This window comes from Tupaia chinensis, unplaced genomic scaffold (genome assembly GCF_000334495.1).
Source record: "Tupaia chinensis unplaced genomic scaffold, TupChi_1.0 Scaffold143826_1, whole genome shotgun sequence".
Classification (NCBI taxonomy): Eukaryota; Metazoa; Chordata; class Mammalia; order Scandentia; family Tupaiidae; genus Tupaia; species Tupaia belangeri.
In genome coordinates this window covers 154,638-177,531 of record NW_006203676.1, presented here as the reverse complement: position 1 = coordinate 177,531, position 22,894 = coordinate 154,638, and the positions used below count along the sequence as shown (strand labels likewise).

At 41.3% G+C, this 22,894-nt stretch overlaps 1 protein-coding gene across 2 annotated transcripts; it reads left to right on the top strand.

Moving 5' to 3' along the window:
* The first annotated feature begins 1,604 nt into the window (after positions 1–1,604).
* Positions 1,605–22,114, top strand: ATP1B4 (ATPase Na+/K+ transporting family member beta 4). Of its 2 annotated transcripts, none has more exons than XM_006165213.2 (8): positions 1,605–1,716; positions 8,211–8,460; positions 14,685–14,813; positions 15,084–15,188; positions 17,830–18,026; positions 18,933–18,989; positions 21,157–21,252; positions 21,953–22,114. In XM_006165213.2, exons 1-8 carry the CDS (start codon positions 1,654–1,656, stop codon positions 22,112–22,114), a joined length of 1,059 nt encoding a protein of 352 aa, XP_006165275.1. In that variant the 5' UTR covers positions 1,605–1,653. The 2 variants fall into 2 exon arrangements, with proteins under 2 accessions (XP_006165275.1, XP_006165274.1); XM_006165212.2 differs by having other exon boundaries at positions 8,211–8,472.
* The last annotated feature ends 780 nt before the right edge of the window (positions 22,115–22,894 follow it).

The following is a 22,894-nucleotide window of genomic DNA, read 5'->3' as shown; positions in this document are numbered from 1 at the left end:
GAAGGCAGCCTGGGCTATAATCAAAATACATTGCAAATTTACTTTGCAGATTTTGTATATATCAGTCCCCCATCCCAGTTACCCAGAATGCTAGCGAATGAGAAATTCTGGAAAATGTAATATTTTGTTAACTGAGATTGTAACACTCCAGACCTCCTTTTGTCTCCCTACTCTTGGACTTGAAATATTGCTAAAATGACTGTATTATCCTTTCTGCCTTAATAAGAAATAAGACCAGTTAACTTTATCCTTTGTTTGGTTTTGAGGCTTCCACAGGCCTCAGGAATCTCATAGTTAACATCAGAATCACACAAAAGACTGGAATGGAGAAAGTCTAAGAGATAGAACTCACCAACCAATACCAAGACATCTTCTGGACTATCTTTTGCTTTTATTAAAATCCAAACAGAGGGTGCATTTCTCTTTTTTGAAAGTAGCCTTTTTCACTTCAGAGAAGGAATCTGATTAGCAATGTTATAGTTGATGGAGTTCTTATTTAAAATTAACCACAATTGAAGCCATTTTCATCAGAATAGCCTAGACTTAGAGTTATGACTAAAGCTATGACTAGCTAAGCTACTGTACTGTGTTTCTTGGTTATGAATATGCCCAGAATCTCAGAATGTGCAACATTTTCAGACACCTGGGTGTAATGGGGAGTGATTTGAGAACGAAGGATCACAAACTCCATTCAAATTTCTAGCCACTAAGGCTCCAGTAGGGTGGACAATACAGACCAAAAATGCTATCCAATGCTTTTGGCTGTTTCTACTCATTTTTCTTTTGTTGGATCTTACATTGGCTTCAGGAGTTATATATGTCTGGGAAACTGACACTGCAATGTTCTGGCTTGTTCCCTGCTCTGATGCTAACGGATAAATATAGATCTCAACCGCTACAGAAATTTGGCCAGGATTCCAAGGGGTGTGTGTACAAGGGGCAGTGACTGATGGGGCCACTCTGGCATGTGGGCTAGAAAAAGGCTTCTTTATGTCCAAGACTGTCTTTGAGGCAGGGAAGTGTAAAGTAGGAAACTGGCCTCTGATATCAGAAATCTTAATTCACATTTTAAGGAGCTCATGGATTAACAAAAGTAAGGATTATTGTAGGTAGCTAAGAGTATGTGTGTGTGGAGTGGGGGAAAGCAAAGGGAATCTTTTCCTGACACCCTAGATCCTTTTGCATGAGATCAGCCTTATGAAAAAAGCAAGTTATTCCTGGCCATCTCCCCTCACTCTCAACTCCCACCCACACCCCACTTCCTGCATACACTGATATCCAACTCTCAGTTGAGAAGAACATGACCTAAGATTTCAATTGGATCCATCATATCTCAGGGACTGGAGAAGGGCAAGGGGTGGAAAGACACATGAAGGAGGGGAGTGAGTTGCTCATCCTCGTGACCCAGAATATTTCCCCCTCCCTGTAATGATGAGCTTGCTTTTCCATAAGGGCTTTCCCTTGATTCAGGGAAGGGGCCAACCAATGAGAGAGGGGCATGTTGGATTATTTTGGGGCAGGGCTCATGCCAAGAGGGTTCACTTTTACCAGGCGCCAAGTGTCCCAAGCACCGACTGTCTCCTGTACCAGCAGAAGCTGCAGTACTCTCACCCACTTGCCTGCCTCTGCCGTGTCTTTACCCACTGAACAGCCATGAGAAGGCAGCTCCGGTCCAGAAGGGCTCTGGCCTTTCCTTACGGTTATCGCTACAGACTTGTGAGTCCTAGGGTGGGGGCAGAATATTTTGCTGCCCCCTTTTTAATGGGTGGGTTGGGGGTTGTGTAGACCTTGGCTTTAGGCTACCTCTCTTTGAGATGGGCAGAAACAGCGAAGTTTAGGAATCTCAGAGTTTCAAGAAGGAGCAGTGACTCCCAGCATCCCAGGGCACCCTAAACTGCTGGACGGAAGGAGGATGCCTCTATTCCTGTGGAACAAAGATAAAAGAAGGAGAAAGTATCAGAAAATAATAGCTTTTTTTCCTGGGGGTCCAGAATTTAAACAGACATTTTGGAATCTGGAAGTAAAGGTTTCATTCTGAGAGCGAGAAATTTAGCCAAGTGAGAAGGGAAAAGGAAGAGGAAATGAAAGCCACTGCCTACCCAGCCAGCTCAGTCTCTTTGGGTGGTAGTTTCTTAGAATCCAGTTGCTCTTTTTCTAAAGTAGAAATTCCAAACCATAGCTAAAATCATAGATTCTTCCATAGGAGCTTAGAGACATCCTAGACATCATCTTTTCAGAACCCCTCATTATATAAAGAAGGCTGCTGAGACCCAGAGCAAGAAGTGACTTACAAGTTAGCACAGGAGCCAAAGCGAGAATTCAAGTGTCCTCACTTCTACTCTTGTACTCTTACCATTGTATTTGCAGTTTGAAACTCCCGAACCCCTGATCTTCCACTGCTGCTCTGCCTGCCACCCACCCTGCCTATCACGTGCGTGCACACACACACATGCATGTGCACACACACACACACACACACACACACACACTTGGTGTTATTGCCAGGGTGCATTACAAATTTATTTGATCCAAAAGTTTCTTTGCATTCACTTTGCTATAAATCATTGATATATGCCACACCTAGTACTTTGGGAGGGTGTATTCTTAAATCTTCCCCAGAGAGGACTGTGATCTCAGCCCCAACAGGAAACTGAGCCTAATTCATCATTTTATGGATGTAGCCACTTATATAACTAGGAAGTTCAGTGAAGACTACTAACAAGTCAGCAGAAGAAAACACTAATTCTTCTAACCCCGTGTCAATCTACAGAGGGCTTCCCTTAACTTTCTAGCCATGATTTATATCTTTCTTTCAATATCCCCAAAAGCCCCTTCCAGCTCTCAGAGCAGTCACAATCTGTAGGGTGTATATAACTCTTGCTTGGCTTCTTTTCTTTGCAATGTTCTTGAAATATTGTGTATTATATCAATTATTTTTCAAGTGGTTTGGATTTTAAATGCATCAGGGGATCTTGCTCTTTACAATATTGGTCAAATTAAAAAAAAATTATTTGGTGCAGTCATGTGCTAATCTCTCTTTTTAAAAAAATAACCAATAATTCAAATGTTTACAGGGTATTACTCAATGTAGGGCACAAATTTATCCTTTGGATCATACTGTGTTTTAATATGTTTATATATTTAGATTACTTAAAATGGAGCCACCCTCTGTCCTTCAGTCTCTTCCATTTTTGGGAAACATAATGGCTTCAGCACACACCCACTACCCTATCCAAGCACACTCATACATGCTATCACATAAAGGTTGTACCACTCAGGAAACTGACAAAAACAGAACCTTAGGGATAAGGGTTCTCATCATCAAAGGATTCTCTACTGGATTTTGTTAACTACAGCTGGTCCTCAGTATCTGTGGAGAAGTGGTTGTAGAGACCAGCATGGATACTAAAATCTGCAGACACTCAGGTCTCTTATATAAAATGATATAATATGAGGGAATTCCAAAGAAGTTTATGGAAAAATTGAATTAAAGTACGAGTTTATTTGGTGCAAAAAATTTTAAAATCCATGCATAGTTTTTTTGTAAGATGCATTTTCTATGAACTTTTTGAAGACCCCTTGTATTTGTATATAACCTGTGCACATCTACCACATACTTTAAGTCATAGGTTTATACATTCTTATAATACCTAATACAATGTAGGTGGTATGTAAATAGCTGTTATATTGTATTGTTTTTTATTTGTATTTTTTCATTGTTGTGGTTGTTTTATTTTTTTTCCTAATAATTTCCATCTGCAGTTGATTGAATCTGTGGATGTGAACCTGCATTTGAAAGGCCAACTATAGTCATTGTACAAAAGTGCATTTATGCAGGATTTAACTAATGAAGAACTTTTCAGGAAGGCATCTCTTGCACAACATAGCGTTCACCTAAACCTGGAAACAGGGGAGAGGAAAAACATATTGGAGGTTGCTGAAGTAAGGCTTAAGCAGTGTAAGACCTTAGCTCTGAGAAGACCAATTCTTATGGGGGTGGGGAGGAGCTTTATTGACAAGCCACTTTTAGTAGGATTATAGTGAGAGCTCATATCTATAAACAAGATCAGGCTGAATCCAAGGCCAGCTGCCTTCTCTGTGGAGCAGAGGTAGAAGGCAGCATAGGCAACCAGGAGAGGAAAGGAAGTGGTTCAAAAAATCTACAGGGGAATATAAATTCCTCCATGATGAAATATACTCTGAATTCTCTGAGATGTTCTGGTGCACTAGGTTCTCTGGGAGCCATGGTTACTGCCCACTCTAGTACACATTATTGCTGAGATTAGAGCAATAAGCTTTTTGAGAGCAAGCCACCCCCACCCCACTACCCCAGAGTCCTGCATCAGGAGTTTTAAGTCAGGTAGTTATCACTGGGCATTTGGCAGTAAGCTTCACACTGTGGAGGACTATCAAGTGGTTTGGAAATATGGATCTTCCCCCTGGGTATTCATAATATAGTTTAAGAGGCTTAATGTGTACATAGGTTCACTCACAAGTGAAAGAAATTTAAGAACATGTATTAATCCATTCAGCATTGAGTAATGGGTGATGTTTATTTTATTTATTTATTTTTATTTTATGCTTTATTTATTTATTTTATTTTGACCAAAGAAGGACAGAGCAACAGAGGCAGAAAGAAGGAAAGTAAGAAAGCAAGTCACCAGGTCTGGGACTTGAACCACAGTCGGCCTTGTGGGAGTCCAGCACCCTTAACCACCATGCCACCTGCTGGCCCCTAAATTTATTTTTCTAAGCTCTATTCTATGAGTTCATGTCAGAGTCACCCAAAATCTCTTGGGAACACAGAACCTAAGATAAGATTATGCTTCAAAAATCTGTTATGTTGCCTCTAGGTAATTATGCTCAGTGTGATAAAGAAGAAACATCATTGTCCAGGATATCAGAAGACCTAGGTTCTGAGACTATCAACTCTGTCATGGCTAGTCTATACATGTCTAAACCATATTGCATGGCTTTGACTTAGATAGATCCTGTCCCCTCCCTAGGCCTCAGATGGACAAGCAAATTGTAAAGGTTCCTGTCAGTTTTCACATAGGGTGTGAATAGAGCTATACATTAGAATATATTAGACTGCAATTCAAGGGTGCTTATAATCAAGAGCAAGAGAGTGCTGGGCAGACTGAATGCTGAGAGTATAGCTTTGTCATTCTATATCACTTTTACTGATTCCGAACAATCCAAGTTGCTAAACCTCCCACCCAAAGCAGTTTTAGCTGAGTGCCCTCTAAGTGGCCTTTGAGGAATCAGGCAGGGAGAGGGCAGCAGGGAGTCCCTGGCCTCCAGCATTTGACACATTTAACCCTAACAGGTGCACAGGCCCTGCCATTCTTCAGACTTGGACAGTTGCACAGCAAAGAGAAAAAAGGGTGGCTTCATTTTCTGCTGCTGCAGTGAGACTTGGCAAACCCTCAAAGAGCAAAGACAAAATCTCTAGTCTGTGGTTGGGAGGTATTTGAAACACTACTTGGTAAAGTCTGGTGATTTTCTTTTCCTTTTCTATCTATTCTTCCTTCATTCCATCCATCCTTCATGTTTTTGTTCATTTTCTTAGAACCATTCAGAGAAGACTACAGTTGCAAATCTCAAGAAATAGCTGTGATCAATCAACAAATGTGGGCTGAGCATTTACTGTGTGCCTGGCTTTTTTGCCTAGGATACAGGGGAAGACTAAGAAAATGTCCATTAGAATCCCAGATCCCAGGTGGTCTTTTCAGTTGCCTTAAGGCAGAAAGAGATTCCCACTAGGGCAATAGTCAGAAACAGCAAGTAACACCCCACCTCTTGTTCCCATTGGGAAGGCAGTCTAAGTTTTGAGGAGGTATACAGCAGGTGGCTTCTCCACAAGCCACTTTTAGTAGGATTATAGTGAGAGCTCATATCTATAAACAAGATCAGGCTGAATCCAAGGCCAGCTGCCTTCTCTGTGGAGCAGAGGTAGAAGGCAGCATAGGCAACCAGGAGAGGAAAGGAAGTGGTTCAAAAAATCTACAGGGGAATATAAATTCCTCCATGATGAAATATACTTTGAATTCTCTGAGATGTTCTGGTGCACTAGGTTCTCTGGGAGCCATGGTTACTGCCCACTCTAGTACACATTATTGCTGAGATTAGAGCAATAAGCTTTTTGAGAGCAACCCACCCCCACCCCACTACCCCAGAGTCCTGCATCAGGAGTTTTAAGTCAGGTAGTTATCACTGGGCATTTGGCAGTAAGCTTCACACTGTGGAGGACTATCAAGTGGTTTGGAAATATGGATCTTCCCCCTGGGTATTCATAATATAGTTTAAGAGGCTTAATGTGTACATAGGTTCACTCACAAGTGAAAGAAATTTAAGAACATGTATTAATCCATTCAGCATTGAGTAATGGGTGATGTTTATTTTATTTATTTATTTTTATTTTATGCTTTATTTATTTATTTTATTTTGACCAAAGAAGGACAGAGCAACAGAGGCAGAAAGAAGGAAAGTAAGAAAGCAAGTCACCAGGTCTGGGACTTGAACCACAGTCGGCCTTGTGGGAGTCCAGCACCCTTAACCACCATGCCACCTGCTGGCCCCTAAATTTATTTTTCTAAGCTCTATTCTATGAGTTCATGTCAGAGTCACCCAAAATCTCTTGGGAACACAGAACCTAAGATAAGATTATGCTTCAAAAATCTGTTATGTTGCCTCTAGGTAATTATGCTCAGTGTGATAAAGAAGAAACATCATTGTCCAGGATATCAGAAGACCTAGGTTCTGAGACTATCAACTCTGTCATGGCTAGTCTATACATGTCTAAACCATATTGCATGGCTTTGACTTAGATAGATCCTGTCCCCTCCCTAGGCCTCAGATGGACAAGCAAATTGTAAAGGTTCCTGTCAGTTTTCACATAGGGTGTGAATAGAGCTATACATTAGAATATATTAGACTGCAATTCAAGGGTGCTTATAATCAAGAGCAAGAGAGTGCTGGGCAGACTGAATGCTGAGAGTATAGCTTTGTCATTCTATATCACTTTTACTGATTCCGAACAATCCAAGTTGCTAAACCTCCCACCCAAAGCAGTTTTAGCTGAGTGCCCTCTAAGTGGCCTCAGAGGAATCAGGCAGGGAGAGGGCAGCAGGGAGTCCCTGGCCTCCAGCATTTGACACATTTAACCCTAACAGGTGCACAGGCCCTGCCATTCTTCAGACTTGGACAGTTGCACAGCAAAGAGAAAAAAGGGTGGCTTCATTTTCTGCTGCTGCAGTGAGACTTGGCAAACCCTCAAAGAGCAAAGACAAAATCTCTAGTCTGTGGTTGGGAGGTATTTGAAACACTACTTGGTAAAGTCTGGTGATTTTCTTTTCCTTTTCTATCTATTCTTCCTTCATTCCATCCATCCTTCATGTTTTTGTTCATTTTCTTAGAACCATTCAGAGAAGACTACAGTTGCAAATCTCAAGAAATAGCTGTGATCAATCAACAAATGTGGGCTGAGCATTTACTGTGTGCCTGGCTTTTTTGCCTAGGATACAGGGGAAGACTAAGAAAATGTCCATTAGAATCCCAGATCCCAGGTGGTCTTTTCAGTTGCCTTAAGGCAGAAAGAGATTCCCACTAGGGCAATAGTCAGAAACAGCAAGTAACACCCCACCTCTTGTTCCCATTGGGAAGGCAGTCTAAGTTTTGAGGAGGTATACAGCAGGTGGCTTCTCCACCTGATGTCTGTCCCAGGCTATTTTTAGACACAAGTTGGGATGGTGAGGTTGAGCAGCTAAAAGTGTACAGGGTGTTAAGACAAAAATGGCTTGGGCTAGGAGTTTGTCATCACAGACATAAATGTCTAAGACTATACTCTGTCTTCCAGTGTGAGCTCAGCTCTGCCCTGACAGGCCGAAGTTAAATACGAGGCCAAGGTCCCAGGACAGAGTGGTGACATGAGCAGTCCTAGGGGAAGAATCCAAATGCCTGAAGCCAAGAATAAAAATTGGACCTCTACATAAAGAATACTGAGTCCAGAAGGGTCATAGAAAGATATTTCCTCCAAAAGAACAAAGAGAAAGAAAATTTGCCTCTTATAACAATGGGTATGTTCATGGGAAGTGGAAATTTAAAGTATCTCCAAATATTGAGTTCTTTCCATTTATTTTTGGCTGGTGGGATGCATCATTGGAATTTTTTTTTTTTCAAAAAGGGGGTTTATTTTGTCACTCTTCCAGGATGACCAGGATGAAGTGAACCAGAACTACTTAGCAGATGAAGAGGAGGAAGCAGAGGAAGAGGCCCAGGCGGTGATAGTTCCTGATATGGAGGAGGAAGAAGAGGAAGAGAAAGAAGGGAAGGAAGAGGAGGAAAAGGAGGAGGAAGAGGGTCAGGCTCAACCCACAGGCAATGCCTGGTGGCAGAAATTGCAGATCATGAATGAATACCTGTGGGATTCGGAGAGAAGGATGTCTCTGGCCCGAACAGGTCAGAGTTGGAGTAAGTCCCAATTGTTCCCATGCCACAGTCTGGTGTCCTTTGCTTTTAGCGTGGTGTCGAGGGCTCTTTACTATACATTGGATGGGCTTGTCTGCCAATGTCTCTTAGCATTTCATGTAAAGGTACCAAACCCTAGGGAAATCCCTGGACTTTGGACAGATACCATCAGAACAAACTCCAAATGGATGAACAAACTTTATTTTTATATATAAATTTTTTATTTTTTGGAGAGGTTTTTGCTATAGGACACGTGTGCTTGCCAGAAAGACAGACAGAGACAGAGAAACAGAAAGCAAGAAATCCCCCCCCGGGAGGGTAGCCATGCCACAATCCCTTCTCCTCCATTCTCCTCCTGGGATCTTGGGCATGCATGCACATGCGCCCGGCATGAGTTTAAGCCACCGGGTCCGGGACTCAAACTGTGGTCGACAATGTGGGAGTCCAGCAACATAGCCATTATACCAAACTGCTAGTCCCTGAACAAACTTTATTGTGTAATGGAAGTCCACTGGGACTGAGAATGAATTGGAAAAGCACAAGATTTTTTTTTTTTAAGTTCCAGTCCTGTAAATTTCTATCCTGTGGCTGTGTGACCTCAGGCTCAGCATTTACCCTCTCTGAACCTATTTCCTCACCTGCCAACCAAGGCAAACAATCCCAGTCTTGCCTTTCTCACAAAATGAGCATGTAGCTCCAATAAGGTGTCAAAATTGTCAAGCTGAAGGCATTATCTTTGCAGAAGACTGTTTCTAGGATATGAGACCTGAGTCCCTGCTAGCCTGATCAAGAGTTTATAAAGCCTCATCACTTTACCTAGTAATGTCAGAGGAGACCCCCTAACCTCAGCTTGTGGGTGCTTTACTCTCCCATGGTAGATGCAGAGGAACTAAGTTTAAGGGGATCATTACTAGAGATTAAGGCTGAGCCTCCATATTGCTTAATCAATGGCAGAATTGTACTCCTTAGTATTTTATCTTTGTACCACATGCTGTTGTCATTATTACTTCACAACTACTCCAGCATCTCCCTCCCAGGATTCTACCCATCTCTTAAACTATTAATGCTGAGCCTTCTCCTCAGAAGATTTAGCTTGTGGTAGAATTCATACTTGCCACACTCTCTGTACAACCCAGAAAAGGAGCAGCTGCTGGTTTGAAACTCAGTTCATCTAAAGGAGAAAAAATAAATAGATGACACTATGAATGATTTTTTTCTTTTGGAGAGTTTTTGCTGTAGGGCACTTGCACTTGACAGAAAGAGAGACAGAGACAGAAAGAGAGAAATCACCCTCCAGGGAGGATGGCCATGCTGCGATTCCTTCTCCTCTCGAGATCTTGGGCACGCACGCACACATGCCCGGCTTGGGTTTAAGCCACTGGGTCTGGGACTTGAACCACAGTTGACTACATGGGAAACTGCTGGTCCCTATGACACTGTGAATGAAATGTGTCCCCTAGTGCCAAGGAAGTCCAAGTGGCTAAACTTAATGGCCATGCCTTCTTTTTCTTTTTCTTTTTTTCCTATTTTCAGATGAGTACCAGCTTTCTGTTAGCTGGTGTGATGTCCTCTGACTTATTTTTGAGCATTGTAAATGGTAAGAAGAGTACTTCATAAAAATAGGATAGAGACAGGTTTATTTTTCACTACCAGATGCAGATAAATGTGCTGCAGAATTTAATTTGTTTTAGTTCATATGCTTATTTAGCTATATAATTTTTAAAGTTTTTTATTGAGGGAGAGAGAGAGACCCTTAACAGAGTTTTGCCATGCTGTTATCTAGCCTCCAGTCTCCTAGCCAGCCAGGACCGTAGACATTCAGTTTAACCCAGGCTCTGAACCCAGGCTTCTCATGCAGCTCCAGTACCATACAACATTGTTTTACTGCCCATGACAACTATGGCTGGGCCTAACTAAATTATTTAGAAACCTGGAACCTAGCAGCAAAACACTGATTATTTACATGTGTATAAATACATACACAAACACACACACATCCAAGCTCCTTAAAACACTTTTCTAGTGAATTTCTCAATAGTATTTCTTTTTCTTTCTTAATACTCTGTAATCGACATTTGATAGTTTAACATATTCACGGGGTTATAGTGTGGTTTTTCAATGTACAAATACAATTTATGTAATGATCAAATTGGGGCAATAAACATATCTCAAATATTTCTCATTTACTTTGTGTCATACACATCTGAAATACTCTTTTAGCGATTTTGGTGTATACATTGGATTGTCACCAGCTATAGTTGCTCTAGTGTGCTCCAGTAGTCTAGAACTCATTCCACACATTTAGTTTTCTCTTGTATGTGTTAACCAGGTTCTCGCAATCCCCTCCTCACCTTTCTCCTTCCCAGCTTCTGGTATCCATCATTTCACTTTCTGCTTCTATGAAATCAGGTCTTTTAGCCTCTACTAATGAGTTGAGAACATACAGTATTTGTATTTGGGGGCCTGGTTTATTTCACTCAGCATTTTTTCCTCAGCTTTGTTCATGTTGCCACAAATGGAAGGATTACATCCTTTGTGTGGCTGAATAATATCCTGTTGTGTAAATATGTCACATTTCTTTATCCATTCATCAGTTTTTGGACACTTAGGTCGATTCCATATCTTAGCTATTGTGAATAGTGCTGCATTAAACATGGGTATGCAGATAGCTCCTGATACAATGATTTGTTTTCCTTTGTGTATATATCCAGTAGTGAGATGACTTTTTCATTTTTTGAGGAAACTCTACACTGTTACCCATGATAGTACTAATACACATTCCTATCCACAGTGCATTAGAGTTTGCCTTTCTCTATAACCTTGCCAGCACTTGTTATTCTTTGTGTTTTGATGATAGCCATTCTCACTAGGGTGAGATAGTACCTCACTGGCTTTAATTTGCATTTCCCTGGTGATTAGCAATGTTGGCTATTTGTGTGGGTTTTTTTTTTTTTTTTGAGAACTATCTGTTCATATCTCAATAGCCCATTTTAAAATCAGATTATTATTGTTATTATTTTGTTGATGTGCTATTTGAATTCCTTTTATATTCTGGTTGTTAATCCTTTTTGGATGTATAACTTGCAAATATTTCTACCATTCTGTTGATTGTTCCCTTTGCTGTGTAGAAGCTTTTTAGTTTGATGTAATCCCCTTTGTCTATTTTTACTGTTGTGATGGTCATATCTTCTAAAGGCCCCTTTGGCTGAAAATTCTCTCCCTTATACTTAAAGTTGCTAATTCAGTTCAGTAAGGGTGAAACAATCAGCCCTGCTTCCTGGAATTAGGTATAGCACATGTGGGACTCTGAATAATACCCATTTCCCTTCATCCTTCCTCAGTTCCCAACCCCACCCCTGCCTATGCCTCGAACTTTTAACTGGAACAAATGTACCATTTAAAGGACATTCCAACATTCTGGAAGATACAGACAAATGCTGGAGACTCACTGGGGCTCTAAAGGGACACAGCTGTTTCTCTCTTGTCTAAAAGAGGACTAGAAAAATAGCCTTTGTAAAATGCAATTGTAATTCTGGGAGGGGGAGCCATGCATTAACCCCTAAACAGCTAGCTATTGGAACTTAACTAAATGAGCTAATCCAAATTTCTCCCAATGAAGACAATACATAGGCTAATAAGTGGGGAGAAGGGAGGAAGATTCAAATGTCCAGAGGAGATATGGCAGTGGGAACACTGCATGGTAGGGCATAGCCAGTACCCTGGGTAGCAGGTTTAAGGAGAGTGCAAAAATCCAGGCGTCTTCTGTTGGGGTACTCCTGGGCAAAGAGTAAGAGCAAATTGCAATGTTAATGTGTAGGCCATAATGCACATGCTTCCTGGCCTCTTCTGTAAGAGCTAGGTGCCCAGCTGAGTACTATCTAATCCTGCCCCAACCTAGACATCAGCATGCCCATCATATTTGCCAAGCCTGTTTATATACTTTGGGCTTTTCCTTTGGTAGCTAGGCAACCCCTACTTTTAGGAACTATATGTTATTTTATTGGATACTGACAAGAACCATATGAGGTAGTAATATTATTATCCCCATTTTACAGATGCAGAAACTGAGACTTAGAGAGGGTAAGTAACTTGTCTAAAGTCACGCAGCTACTAAATTGCAGTGCTGGGATTCAGACACAGGTTGGATGAACGTCAGAGTCCATTCTGTTGCCAGAACACTGCACCGTATGTTTAACAACAAGCAAGGGCCTGGTGGGTAGGGCCTCAGGACCTAATGGGACATTTTGGTGGGAGGAGTGAAGAGTTGGGAGCATGGGCACTTAATGGTCTATCTGAGCTTGGGTAGGGTATTCAGGAGAGAACTATAGATTATCAAGAGGAGGGGGCCCAAGAAACTTGGACATCTGGGACAGAGAGAATTGGAGAAATCAATGTGTTTGGGTAGGGGCCGTGTTTGGTTTGACCTGGAGCCTGGCTGAGACAATCTATTATAAACTTCAGGGCACTCACTCCTGAGTGAGGCTGAAGGGATTCATTGCTAGTGCTATTCTCCCATCTACAGTTTCCTGCCACACATCTCCTAGGAAAGAAGGAAAATATCTCCAAGGAATTGTTCCTGCATTCCATCACTTTCTCCGCATCCATGAAACTGAGTTTTTTGATATACCCCAGGATGGCTCCAACTATTGATTCATTCCTGGGATAGGGATGCAGGAATAGAGGAGGAAGCACAGAATACATAGCATTATGATAGCCAAAGGGCAACAGCCAAGTATCACAGGTACACAGGTGCCATTGTTTCTTCCCCAGGGACTCCACCTGAATCAACGTGCTAATGTTCATCATATAAAACATAGAGTCGGTTCCATTTCCAGTTGGATCACTATGGATCTTTTTCTCCCTTCCTCCACTCCTATTTTTTCTTTTTCATTCATTCTCTTAAAATTTTTTTAGTTGATTTTTTTTTTTTTTTTTGATTCATGGTTCAAGTTAAAAATTAGTATTTGGATTCAGTTTGGGGTACAGCAAAGTTAAGTGCTTTGTTCTAGTTTCTAGTTTATGATTCAGTTAAAATCTTAGTTCCAATATCATGTCATTGCTGCAAGTGGAGCCAAATAACATTGCCTGGCAGAGCTTCAAGGAAGGCTTGAAAAGAGCCTCTCAGCAGTACTCTCATGCTCGTTCACCTCACCCTGTTGCCTCATCCTGGGGCAAACCTAATGCTAATACAGCCCATAGAGAGTGAATTTACACAGCTATGCTTCTGGTCCTATAGTAATAATAGTAATGTTAATAATAGCAATGATGATGTCTGCCATTTATAAAGCACTTAGTATCTGCCAGGCCCTGTGCTATGTTGTTTATGTGCATAGTCAATGCTAAGAAGTTAAGTACTGTTTTTGTCCTTATTTTACAGATGAGGAGAAGTGAAGCCCAGGGAGGCAAACAGCATGTCCAAGATTAAACAGCTAAGAACTGATATAGTCAGGATAGGACATAAAGAAAGGCTGAATTTCAGGTATTGTTAGGGATATAGATGAGGATATGAGATAAATACTAAACTTCTACCCAGGAATCAGAGGTAACAGAGTTCTGTAACTTGCCTATAGTCTTAGGCACCCAGTATCAGTGATTAAGCACTGCTTCCTCCTCCTTTCTCCACCCTGTGTTAGTGTTCTCTTTGAAAACCAGAGCCACTCACACTTTGATAAAGTTGAATAAGATTCAAAATAAGTAGGATAAAACCTCCCTTTGCCTTGATTATAGGCAAGTCCAGTGGTAATTAATCAAAAGTTTGAATTATAGACTATGCGAAAAGAAATGCTGTTTCTGTCGTCACTTACAAATACATATAATCACTGGAACCAAGCTGCTAGGTCTCTTCAGGGCACCTGCTTTAATGAATAGCAAATAAAAATTTGTACTTAGGAAGACATCAACCATTGCCCAGAGGACTCTCAAGCAATTTGCCCTCTGCAAGGCTTTAAACTGCACTCCACTGTAATCTTGTTTACAGTCATCATTCGCTCAGCAAGCCTTTCCATTAGAGATACTGTAAAGGTAAACTGCAATCAGACTCCTGAATAATCTTCACCAATTCCATATTGGTGAAATATGAATGAGCAAGGATATACCGAATCTAGGGGGGGGGGAAGCCACCTCGTTTTTGGGTTTGGTTCTGGTGTGTGAGTTAAAGTGGGGAGGCAGGGCTTGTTGGCAAGCACTGACCATGCTCATCTTTGATTGTTCTACAGGCCTGATCTTGGTCATGTATTTCTTCTTCTATGCTTCCCTGGCTGCTGTGATCACCCTCTGCATGTACATGCTATTTCTGACCATCAGTCCTTACATACCGACCTTCACTGAGCAAGCGAAGTCTCCTGGTGAGTGTGCCCAAATGCCCTGTGTTGTCAGAACTTGCTGGACAGAAATCTGCCTGCACAGCATGTTCAGCCTCAATTAACTTTGGCTCTTCCTGAGAATGACTTAGAGATTCAATTATTAAGAGTAAAAGTAAAATGGTACTTGGCAAATTATGGTCCTTTTCATTTTGATTGTGGGGGTGGGTGGTGGTTTCATGGGAATTGATACAAAAGGGGGAAAAAAAAAAACGAGAATGCGCTAATCTATCCAAAGTCTGTTTTTATTGCCAGGCGTTATGATCAGACCCTTCGCCCATAGTCTTAACTTCAACTTCAATGTTTCTGAACCTGATACTTGGCAGCATTATGTGATTAGCCTAAATGGTTTTCTTCAGGGTAAGTTCCTCTGAATGGTGGAAAGTTCTTTTGAAAGGTGATGGGTGTGGGCCAGCAGGTGGTGTGGTGGTTAGGGCACTGGATCCCACATGGCCAACTTGGCAGTTCGAGTCCCAGGCATGGCGGCTTGAGAGACACATCTCTCAAGTATGTGTGTGTGATTGCCCAAAGTCCTGAGAGGAGAATGTAGGAGAAAGGATCGCAGCATGGAAAACAAAACAAAACAAAACACCAAAATGTTATTGGTGAGAATTCAAAATTAAACATTCATCTGGCCCAGAAATCTTAGTCTTCCTAACCCCAACCCATCATGGTCTTTCCTTAACTTTGCATTCCCCCAGTCTCTGTCATACAATCAAACTGCTCTAGTGTGTGATTGTATGTTGCCTTGGAAGCATATAAGCCAACTCTCTACCAAGATGATAATAAACTCTTTGAGGCAGAGAATTTATTTTCTCTTTTTGAACATCCAACAGCACCTAGTTAAGTCCTGAGCATATCCCCTAGGTTCAGTAATGATCCTTTATGTAAGATAATACTGGAGAGGAGCTAGTGGTGAAAAATGGAGAATGTTCTCCAGAGATAGAAGATTCCTGACTCCTATACTTTCTCAAGGTAGAAGAATTCATGTCTTGGAGATGGGATATCTTGAAGAGAGAGAGCAAGTATCTTTATTTAATAGCATTCCATAAAACAATTAGAATAAGAATCTTTGAGTGGCAATCACTGCAACATTTTGATCCCACATATTTTCATGATATCTATCTAGCTTCATCAGAGAAATTTTCAGGGATAAATGAATGGCATTGTGGGAGGCCCTTCCACATGGTAGAAGCTGAAGTAGTAACTTGGTTAAGGTTAAACACAGAACACATATGGTCTATATTTATTTAGCTATCTTGAGGAGCACCCCCAGTGGGATTTATGTTGCTGCATCTAATCCTTGTGGGGTGGAAAAAGTCACTCAGATTATCTTGGTTGTCCAGGCCTTGATGAAATAGGGGTGAAGGTAGCTAGTAGAATGTGCACTGAATTAGGAAAACAATCTGTGCCAGGAAGTATTATTTAAATGCATAAATTTTGTCTTTTAACTTTAACCCTGCATTACAGAGCCAATCATCCTCAGTTTTATGAGTGAGAAAGCAAAGGCTCTTAAAGAAGTAACTTGATCAAAGATTCCCAGCAGTAGAACCAGTCTTTGAACCCACACCCATGTTCTTTGTGTCTTTGGTATTGAAAGTGTTATCCAGGGGCCAGCAGCATGAACATCACTGGGAGTTTCATAGAAAAGCAGAATCTCAGGCCTCACCCTAAGCCTGTTGAATCAGAGTCTGCATTTTAACAAAATCCACAGGTGATTTGCATGAAGTTTAAAGTTTAAGAACTGCTGTCTTTCATAAGTTTATGCTGCTATTATACGACCAGGAGTTAGAAATTCAGCTTTATATCAGTAATGCTCAGTGTTATTTTGAATTAGTCTGGGGCTTTGGATTCTTCACCTATAAAATGAGGGGGGTTGGGTTCTCTGTGAATCCATGTAGTTCCATTTTTGGCTACAAAGATGTTTGAGACATCATAGCCAGCGCAATGTCTTCTTTTCTTTCCAAATGCTTGTGAGCTGTTGCAAATACATTGCCAGAATCTCTTCAGAAGAAATCCCTTTGAGAAGCTAATACATGGAGAAATACTACATTGGACTTGATGTTGGAGGCAGAGAACATTAGGAAAAGCATTGGGTGTTTCCTTCCTAAGAGTAGATAATATGTTCTGCTAAAAAGAGCACATCTCTGAAATAGACATTTCAGAGTATCAGTTTCATTTCCATGAGGACTGAGATTTTGCAATAAGGGTCATGCCTGTGTCACATTATTTTTAATGGAACTACCTTGAGAGAAACAATGGGCATGTGATTGCAGCTTCTATTTAGAAAGCTATTTGTTGAGCACAGTTCTTGTCCAGAAAAAAAAATGAAAGATTAAAATAAAACCTCGAACTGAATAAAGCTTTGTCAAAGGAAAATTAAAAATACAGTCATAACTGAAATAGATTCAAAATTTCCAGTTGCCTCTTAATAATATCAAAGCCAGATCAGAACCTGTTAGATGAGGATCCAGCAGTACATTCTGAGTTTTTTCTCTGGTAGATTATAAGTGCATAGTCTCCTCTGACAAACTGAGCAACTTAGAACATGAGTAGGTGGAGACTGGGGCTAACAGGACTAACTAGGTCAAGCAATCTATCAACTATGTGGCTATTCTTCTCCCAGAAGTAGGAAGGTTACTCTTTAAGTTTATAGTTTACCACATCTGAAAAGAAATTATGGAAAACAGAAAAGCTATAAAATGACTAACTCATATGACCCAGAAATGGATACCTAGAAGTTCCAAGGGAATGATAAGCAAGGGGGCAGGCAATCAAAATGGGCTGAAGCGATGAACCGAGAAGGCTTCACAGAAGGAAGTTGCCAGTGAAGACCCTTGAACATCTGATACCAGGTCACAGAACTGAGGGTAGATGCAGTGGACTTTTAGAGACAAACAGGGAAGTTTGAGAAAGGAAACAGCGAGGGAAGATTACTGAGAATATGGCCTTCTGCTAGCACCTATTTAATATGACCTTTTGCCACTCTCACATTCTTTAGGTTACAATGACAGTCTTCAAGAGGAAATGAATGTAGATTGCCCTCCAGGGCAGTATTTCATCCAAGATGGTGATGAGGATGAGGACAAGAAGGCTTGCCAATTTAAGCGCTCTTTCTTGAAGAACTGCTCTGGTCTGGAGGACCCTACTTTTGGATACTCAACTGGACAGCCCTGTATCCTCCTAAAGATGAACCGGGTATATTAACCTCTGCTATCTGATTGGTGACAACTGGATAAGCTGGGTAGGAGGGCTTTGGCTGCTCCATTTCCCTTGGGCTCTATCTTCACACACTACAGGTTTAGCTTTTTTTTACTGCCAGCATCAGAAATACAAGCAACAAAACAAACCTATTAATTCCTTTTTCTACCGAAACACTCCCTGTTGTCATTCTCCTCCACTCCCAAACCTGCTTCTTGATGGCTTCTGTCAGGAATGGGGTCCTTGGGCCAGCAGGTGGAGTGGTGGTTAAGGTGCTGGATTCCACATGGCTAACTCTGTGGTTCAAGTGCTGGACCTGACAGCTTGAAAAACACATCAGCTCATGTGCACGCCCAAAATCCTGAGAGGAGAATGGAGAAGGGATTGCAGCATGGTCATCCCCCAGAGGGTGATTTCTCACTTCCTTTCTCTCTCCTCACCCCCAGTAAGTGCACAAAACCTATAGAAAAAAAAAAAAAAAAGAATGGGCTGAGTTGTTTGGAACAGGGAATTCACATGGGGATGGGGGCATGGTTGGGGGCAGTTCTTACATCATAAAACATAAATTTTCCTTCTCTCTTGCTATGCTTTAGGTATGGCAGAGCCTTACCAGGCACATCTCTCCTGAAATCAGAAAGTGTTTCACATCTTTAGGGTTATCTTGCTGCAGTTTCCCCTGTATGTGACTGTCAGGCACAAATATAGCAAAGAGTAAGCTGAACTGAGCAGCTCTGTAGATGGGTTTTGCATTTTCTGTTGTAACATTTCTTAGAGAGCTAAAGGAATGAAGCTTATACCCAAAGAAGGATGGCTTAAGGGGGCTTAGAAAAGTCTCGTTTTCACTGTCAAGTCTGTTTTTAAACAGAGCGAAACAAACAAAAAACACTGGCTTTCTTTTGATAGATTGTAGGCTTTCGTCCTGAGCTTGGAGAGCCTGTGAAGGTTTCCTGCAAAGTTCAGGTAAAGTGCTTTTTTGAGTAAGCATTGTTAGCACATCTGTATTATGGAAAAAGGTAGTTTATCCCTTCCAGGGATTTACATATGGATGGTAGGTTAGGGAAAGGATTAACCTTTTCATAACTACATCTCCCTTTAGTGCCTTCAGGACTCCCTGTTGCTAGAAAGTATTCAATTCATGTGTGTTTGTATGTACAGTGTGTGAGTGTGTCATGATTTGCACCTGTGAAAGCCCAAGACTGAACCTAACTTAGGAGGCCACAGCAGGGAACAGCAGTGTGCCAAGTCATTAATTGGCATTCTGTTTACACTTTCACTTTTAATTCTAATTACTTGTTTCTTTGAACTAAACAAACAGCTTTCATCACAGTCATTAGTCCCCAATTTTAAAACTGAATTTCACATTTTGCTGCAATGACCAGTGGCACTGGGTGTTGCAATAACTAATGACTACAAGGGAAGTATAAACAGAACTCCATTAATATGCTAATTAACTGTCCTTGGAGGGACCATTAACTCCTATCTCATCTGCACCAATTAGCTCCTTTGTAGGAAAAAGCCCTAGATCTTAGGTTTGCTTCTTAAACAGGCAGTAGCTCCCTTCTGTTCCAGGACATCGGTTGCACCCCAGCCCTGGACAGTTGCCTTGCAAATGTGTGAAGGCAGGTAATCCCATTCTCAGTACGAAAAAGACAGCCCAAAGCTCCAGTCTTCATGGTGGCAGATCAGAAAACAGCAAAAGGCAGCATTTATTCATCCAGTATCCCATATTCAGCAAACATTTGTTGATCATTTATTATAAAGCAAGTGTTAGGAGTGCTGAGATAAATGTGACTCTGTCTCTGAAGTCAAGGCAATCAAGTATTACAGGTGCTGTGAAAAGTGCAGTGAGGAGTTTGAAGAGAGAAAGATCAGTTCCACTTGGGAGGTGGCTATGCTGAAGGAAGGCAATGTTTGCCAGGTGAACAAGGTAGGAAGGCCGTGTATACTGTTCACATATAGGTGTGTGTATGTGAGCAGTCATACATGTGACGTATGACTACAAACTAATGGAATTGATCCAAAAAGCCATTAACAAAAAATAAAGTTCATTACTCTTTAGAAGAATATATAAATAAGTCATGAAGAACAGCTCAGTTTTAAACCAATGTATTAATTGGACTGAATTCTCCGTGTAGTTTCCTAATGGAAGCTGTTCATTTTTCATCTTGTGTTGAACATTTCTGAGAACTGTACCTTAAAAAAAAAGAAATATTAAGAGTCTCTATATACTTTATAATAATCAATACTGGTCAAATCCACACCCACTTGTGGAAATTGAGCAGGATGAGATAATTACTAGACTAAATTGAGGAAAGCTCAGCTTATATAAGAACAATTACAGCATATTGACAGAAATAATCACATGACCCAGATAAGTGACTTGCTAGAATGAAGTATTATTTGTTCGTATTATCTTCCAGACTTCTGCTATTTAAGGTAAGCCAAATGTATAGGCAGCCTCCTACCTGATGTGACATGATGAGGATAGATCTGTTTACTTTAATCATTTCCATCACTCAAGTCCCTCGTTCTTATCCTCCTGACTACCTACTGTAATGAGGCAGTATGTAGAATGTGGTCAGAGACATGAGTTTAGGTGAGCCAATTGCAGAACCATAGGCTGTGTGCCTATGCATCAGGTCCCTATGCACCTGATGTGACTTCGAATAAAACCAAGCCTGCAGTGTGCAAGTTGTGGGATGGGATTTAGTGCACGTGTTCTTATACCTGCCTCAGCTCCAAAGTTCCAGATTGAGTACAAGGCCCAGTATGATTCTTTGAAGGGGGGTCAGAGTGGTAGGCCTTCTTTCCAGAGCAGTACTACTTACTATAAGCCCCTTGGAGCCCTTCTGCCTGGATTCCTTAGATGCCAGCACCTTTGGCCTCCTCACCCTAGGACTTCTATCAGTATTTTTTGAATTGAAAAGCTGAGGCACAGTCACTCCTTGGAAATGCTCCTCTGGAACTAGGCCAGGTCTGAGCTCTGCCCCATTCTGCTTTTGTGGTCTTCCTGGGACAGTTGGTTGTGGGTCGCACAGTGATTTCACTTGGTGGACAACTCCCTTTAGCACAGACTCCAGCCCACTGTATGACTCAGCACCCAACATATACCTGCTTTTGCTTACAGAGAGGTGATGAAAACGACATCCGATCCATCAATTACTACCCAGAGTCGGCTTCTTTTGATCTCCGCTACTACCCTTACTACGGCAAACTAACTCACGTAAGCCAAATTCCCTTCAGTCTTTGCTGTCAGAAAGAGCTCAGAGACAAAGGAAGGGCTGACTGGAACACATGAGAACTAGAGAGCAGCAAGTATTAACAGAGGGGTAAATAGCTGCTGTCCACAACCAGAGTCCTCCTAGAGTTCTGATCCCAACCAAGACACTCCTTTCTATATTGGAAAGAATTTCTATATGATCTGGCCTAACTCTTCAGTTTACAAATGGGAAAATTGGAGTTCAGAGAGAGAGAAAGTGCCTAGGCCAAGGTTACATAGTTAATTAGTGACAGAACCAGGAGCAAATTACTACCATGGTGCTCAATCTTGCCCAAACAGGATACTTAGTTCATTCCCGTTTGAACCTTTGAAGCAGTGAAGGCTTCATCTCCAGCATAGGGGTTTGATAGATAATAGTTCTGGTTTGATTCATGGTCTGATATCCAGAAAATCATATCACACTGAGTCAGAATTGGTTTCTCTCAGAGGACAGTCAGACACTTGACAGTGACTTAAGAGAGAAATGTGTCATTTCTCCAAGGCAGGGAGAACTGCTTGTCAGTTGTTTTGGTCATTTATGACTAAGCAGCGTGGGATTTACTCAACTCCCTTTTGAGGAGGTTATCCCATCCTGCACTGAATATCTGATCGTTTCCCACCTACCACCTCCTCGACTTAGAATTCATTGTTCTTCCACCTACAGGTTAACTACACCTCCCCCCTGGTGGCAATGCACTTTACAGATGTGGTGAAGAACCAAGCGGTGCCCGTGCAGTGCCAACTGAAAGGCAAAGGCATCATAAATGATGTCATCAATGATCGTTTTGTGGGCAGGGTAATCTTTACCCTGAACATAGAAACCTAAGAACTTCAGGGGGCCACTCTCACCAGTTCCATTTCTGTTTTATTTCATGTTATCCCTATTAGCACCTCAATTCTTTTTCCTTGATTAGGATACAGCCAGATGGACCACCTAAAACAGCAGATCATCTTTCCTTGCCTTTGACATGTGTATAAAATGACATTGTGGGAGCTGTTTGATTTTTTTAAAGGTAGTCTTAATGACCAGTACATTATATTCATTTCCTTTACCTCCACTTAAAACTAAAACCCATTCTTGCTGCTACAAGTTTCACTGTAGTGTAAACACAGTATATGATAAAATTCATGATCGCCATGAAGGAAAATTTCTATAATGATTATAAGTTCAAGTTTTCTAAAGTTTTGTTGGTTTTAGAGATGAGATTCCTCCCAACCAGGCTAATAATCTAATTCCTCTCCCACCTTTTTTTACCTGCCTGGTAGGGCCCTTACCTGGAAATCTCTACTCAGACCAACCCAGAATACAGCTAGGACTGCTATACCTAGAGAACTCTATACCCAGGGGTACTTGAGAAACTGACTGCTTCCCACAGGCAACTAAATATTGATTCAAAGACTAGGTTTTCTTCAACTGGGACAGAAAGCAGTACTAACTGGATATTGTTCTGGGATAGAGATGAAGACTTTCCCTGTGATTTTATGGGAGATGAGGTCCACTGCAACGGGGGAAAGCACTGAGTATGTGGATGTGATTGGTGTTCAATTCCTTGATCTGTGGGATAGTCATTCAATGGCAAATATTCCTGCAGACAGGTTTGTCTCA

Coding starts and splice junctions, on each gene's coding strand:
- ATP1B4 (XM_006165212.2), top strand. CDS start 1,654: ATGAGAAGGCAGCTCCGGTCCAGAAGGGCTCTGGCCTTTCCTTACGGT. Junction 1,717..8,210: donor ACGGTTATCGCTACAGACTT/GTGAGTCCTAGG, acceptor TCACTCTTCCAG/GATGACCAGGATGAAGTGAA. Junction 15,189..17,829: donor CCTAAATGGTTTTCTTCAGG/GTAAGTTCCTCT, acceptor CACATTCTTTAG/GTTACAATGACAGTCTTCAA.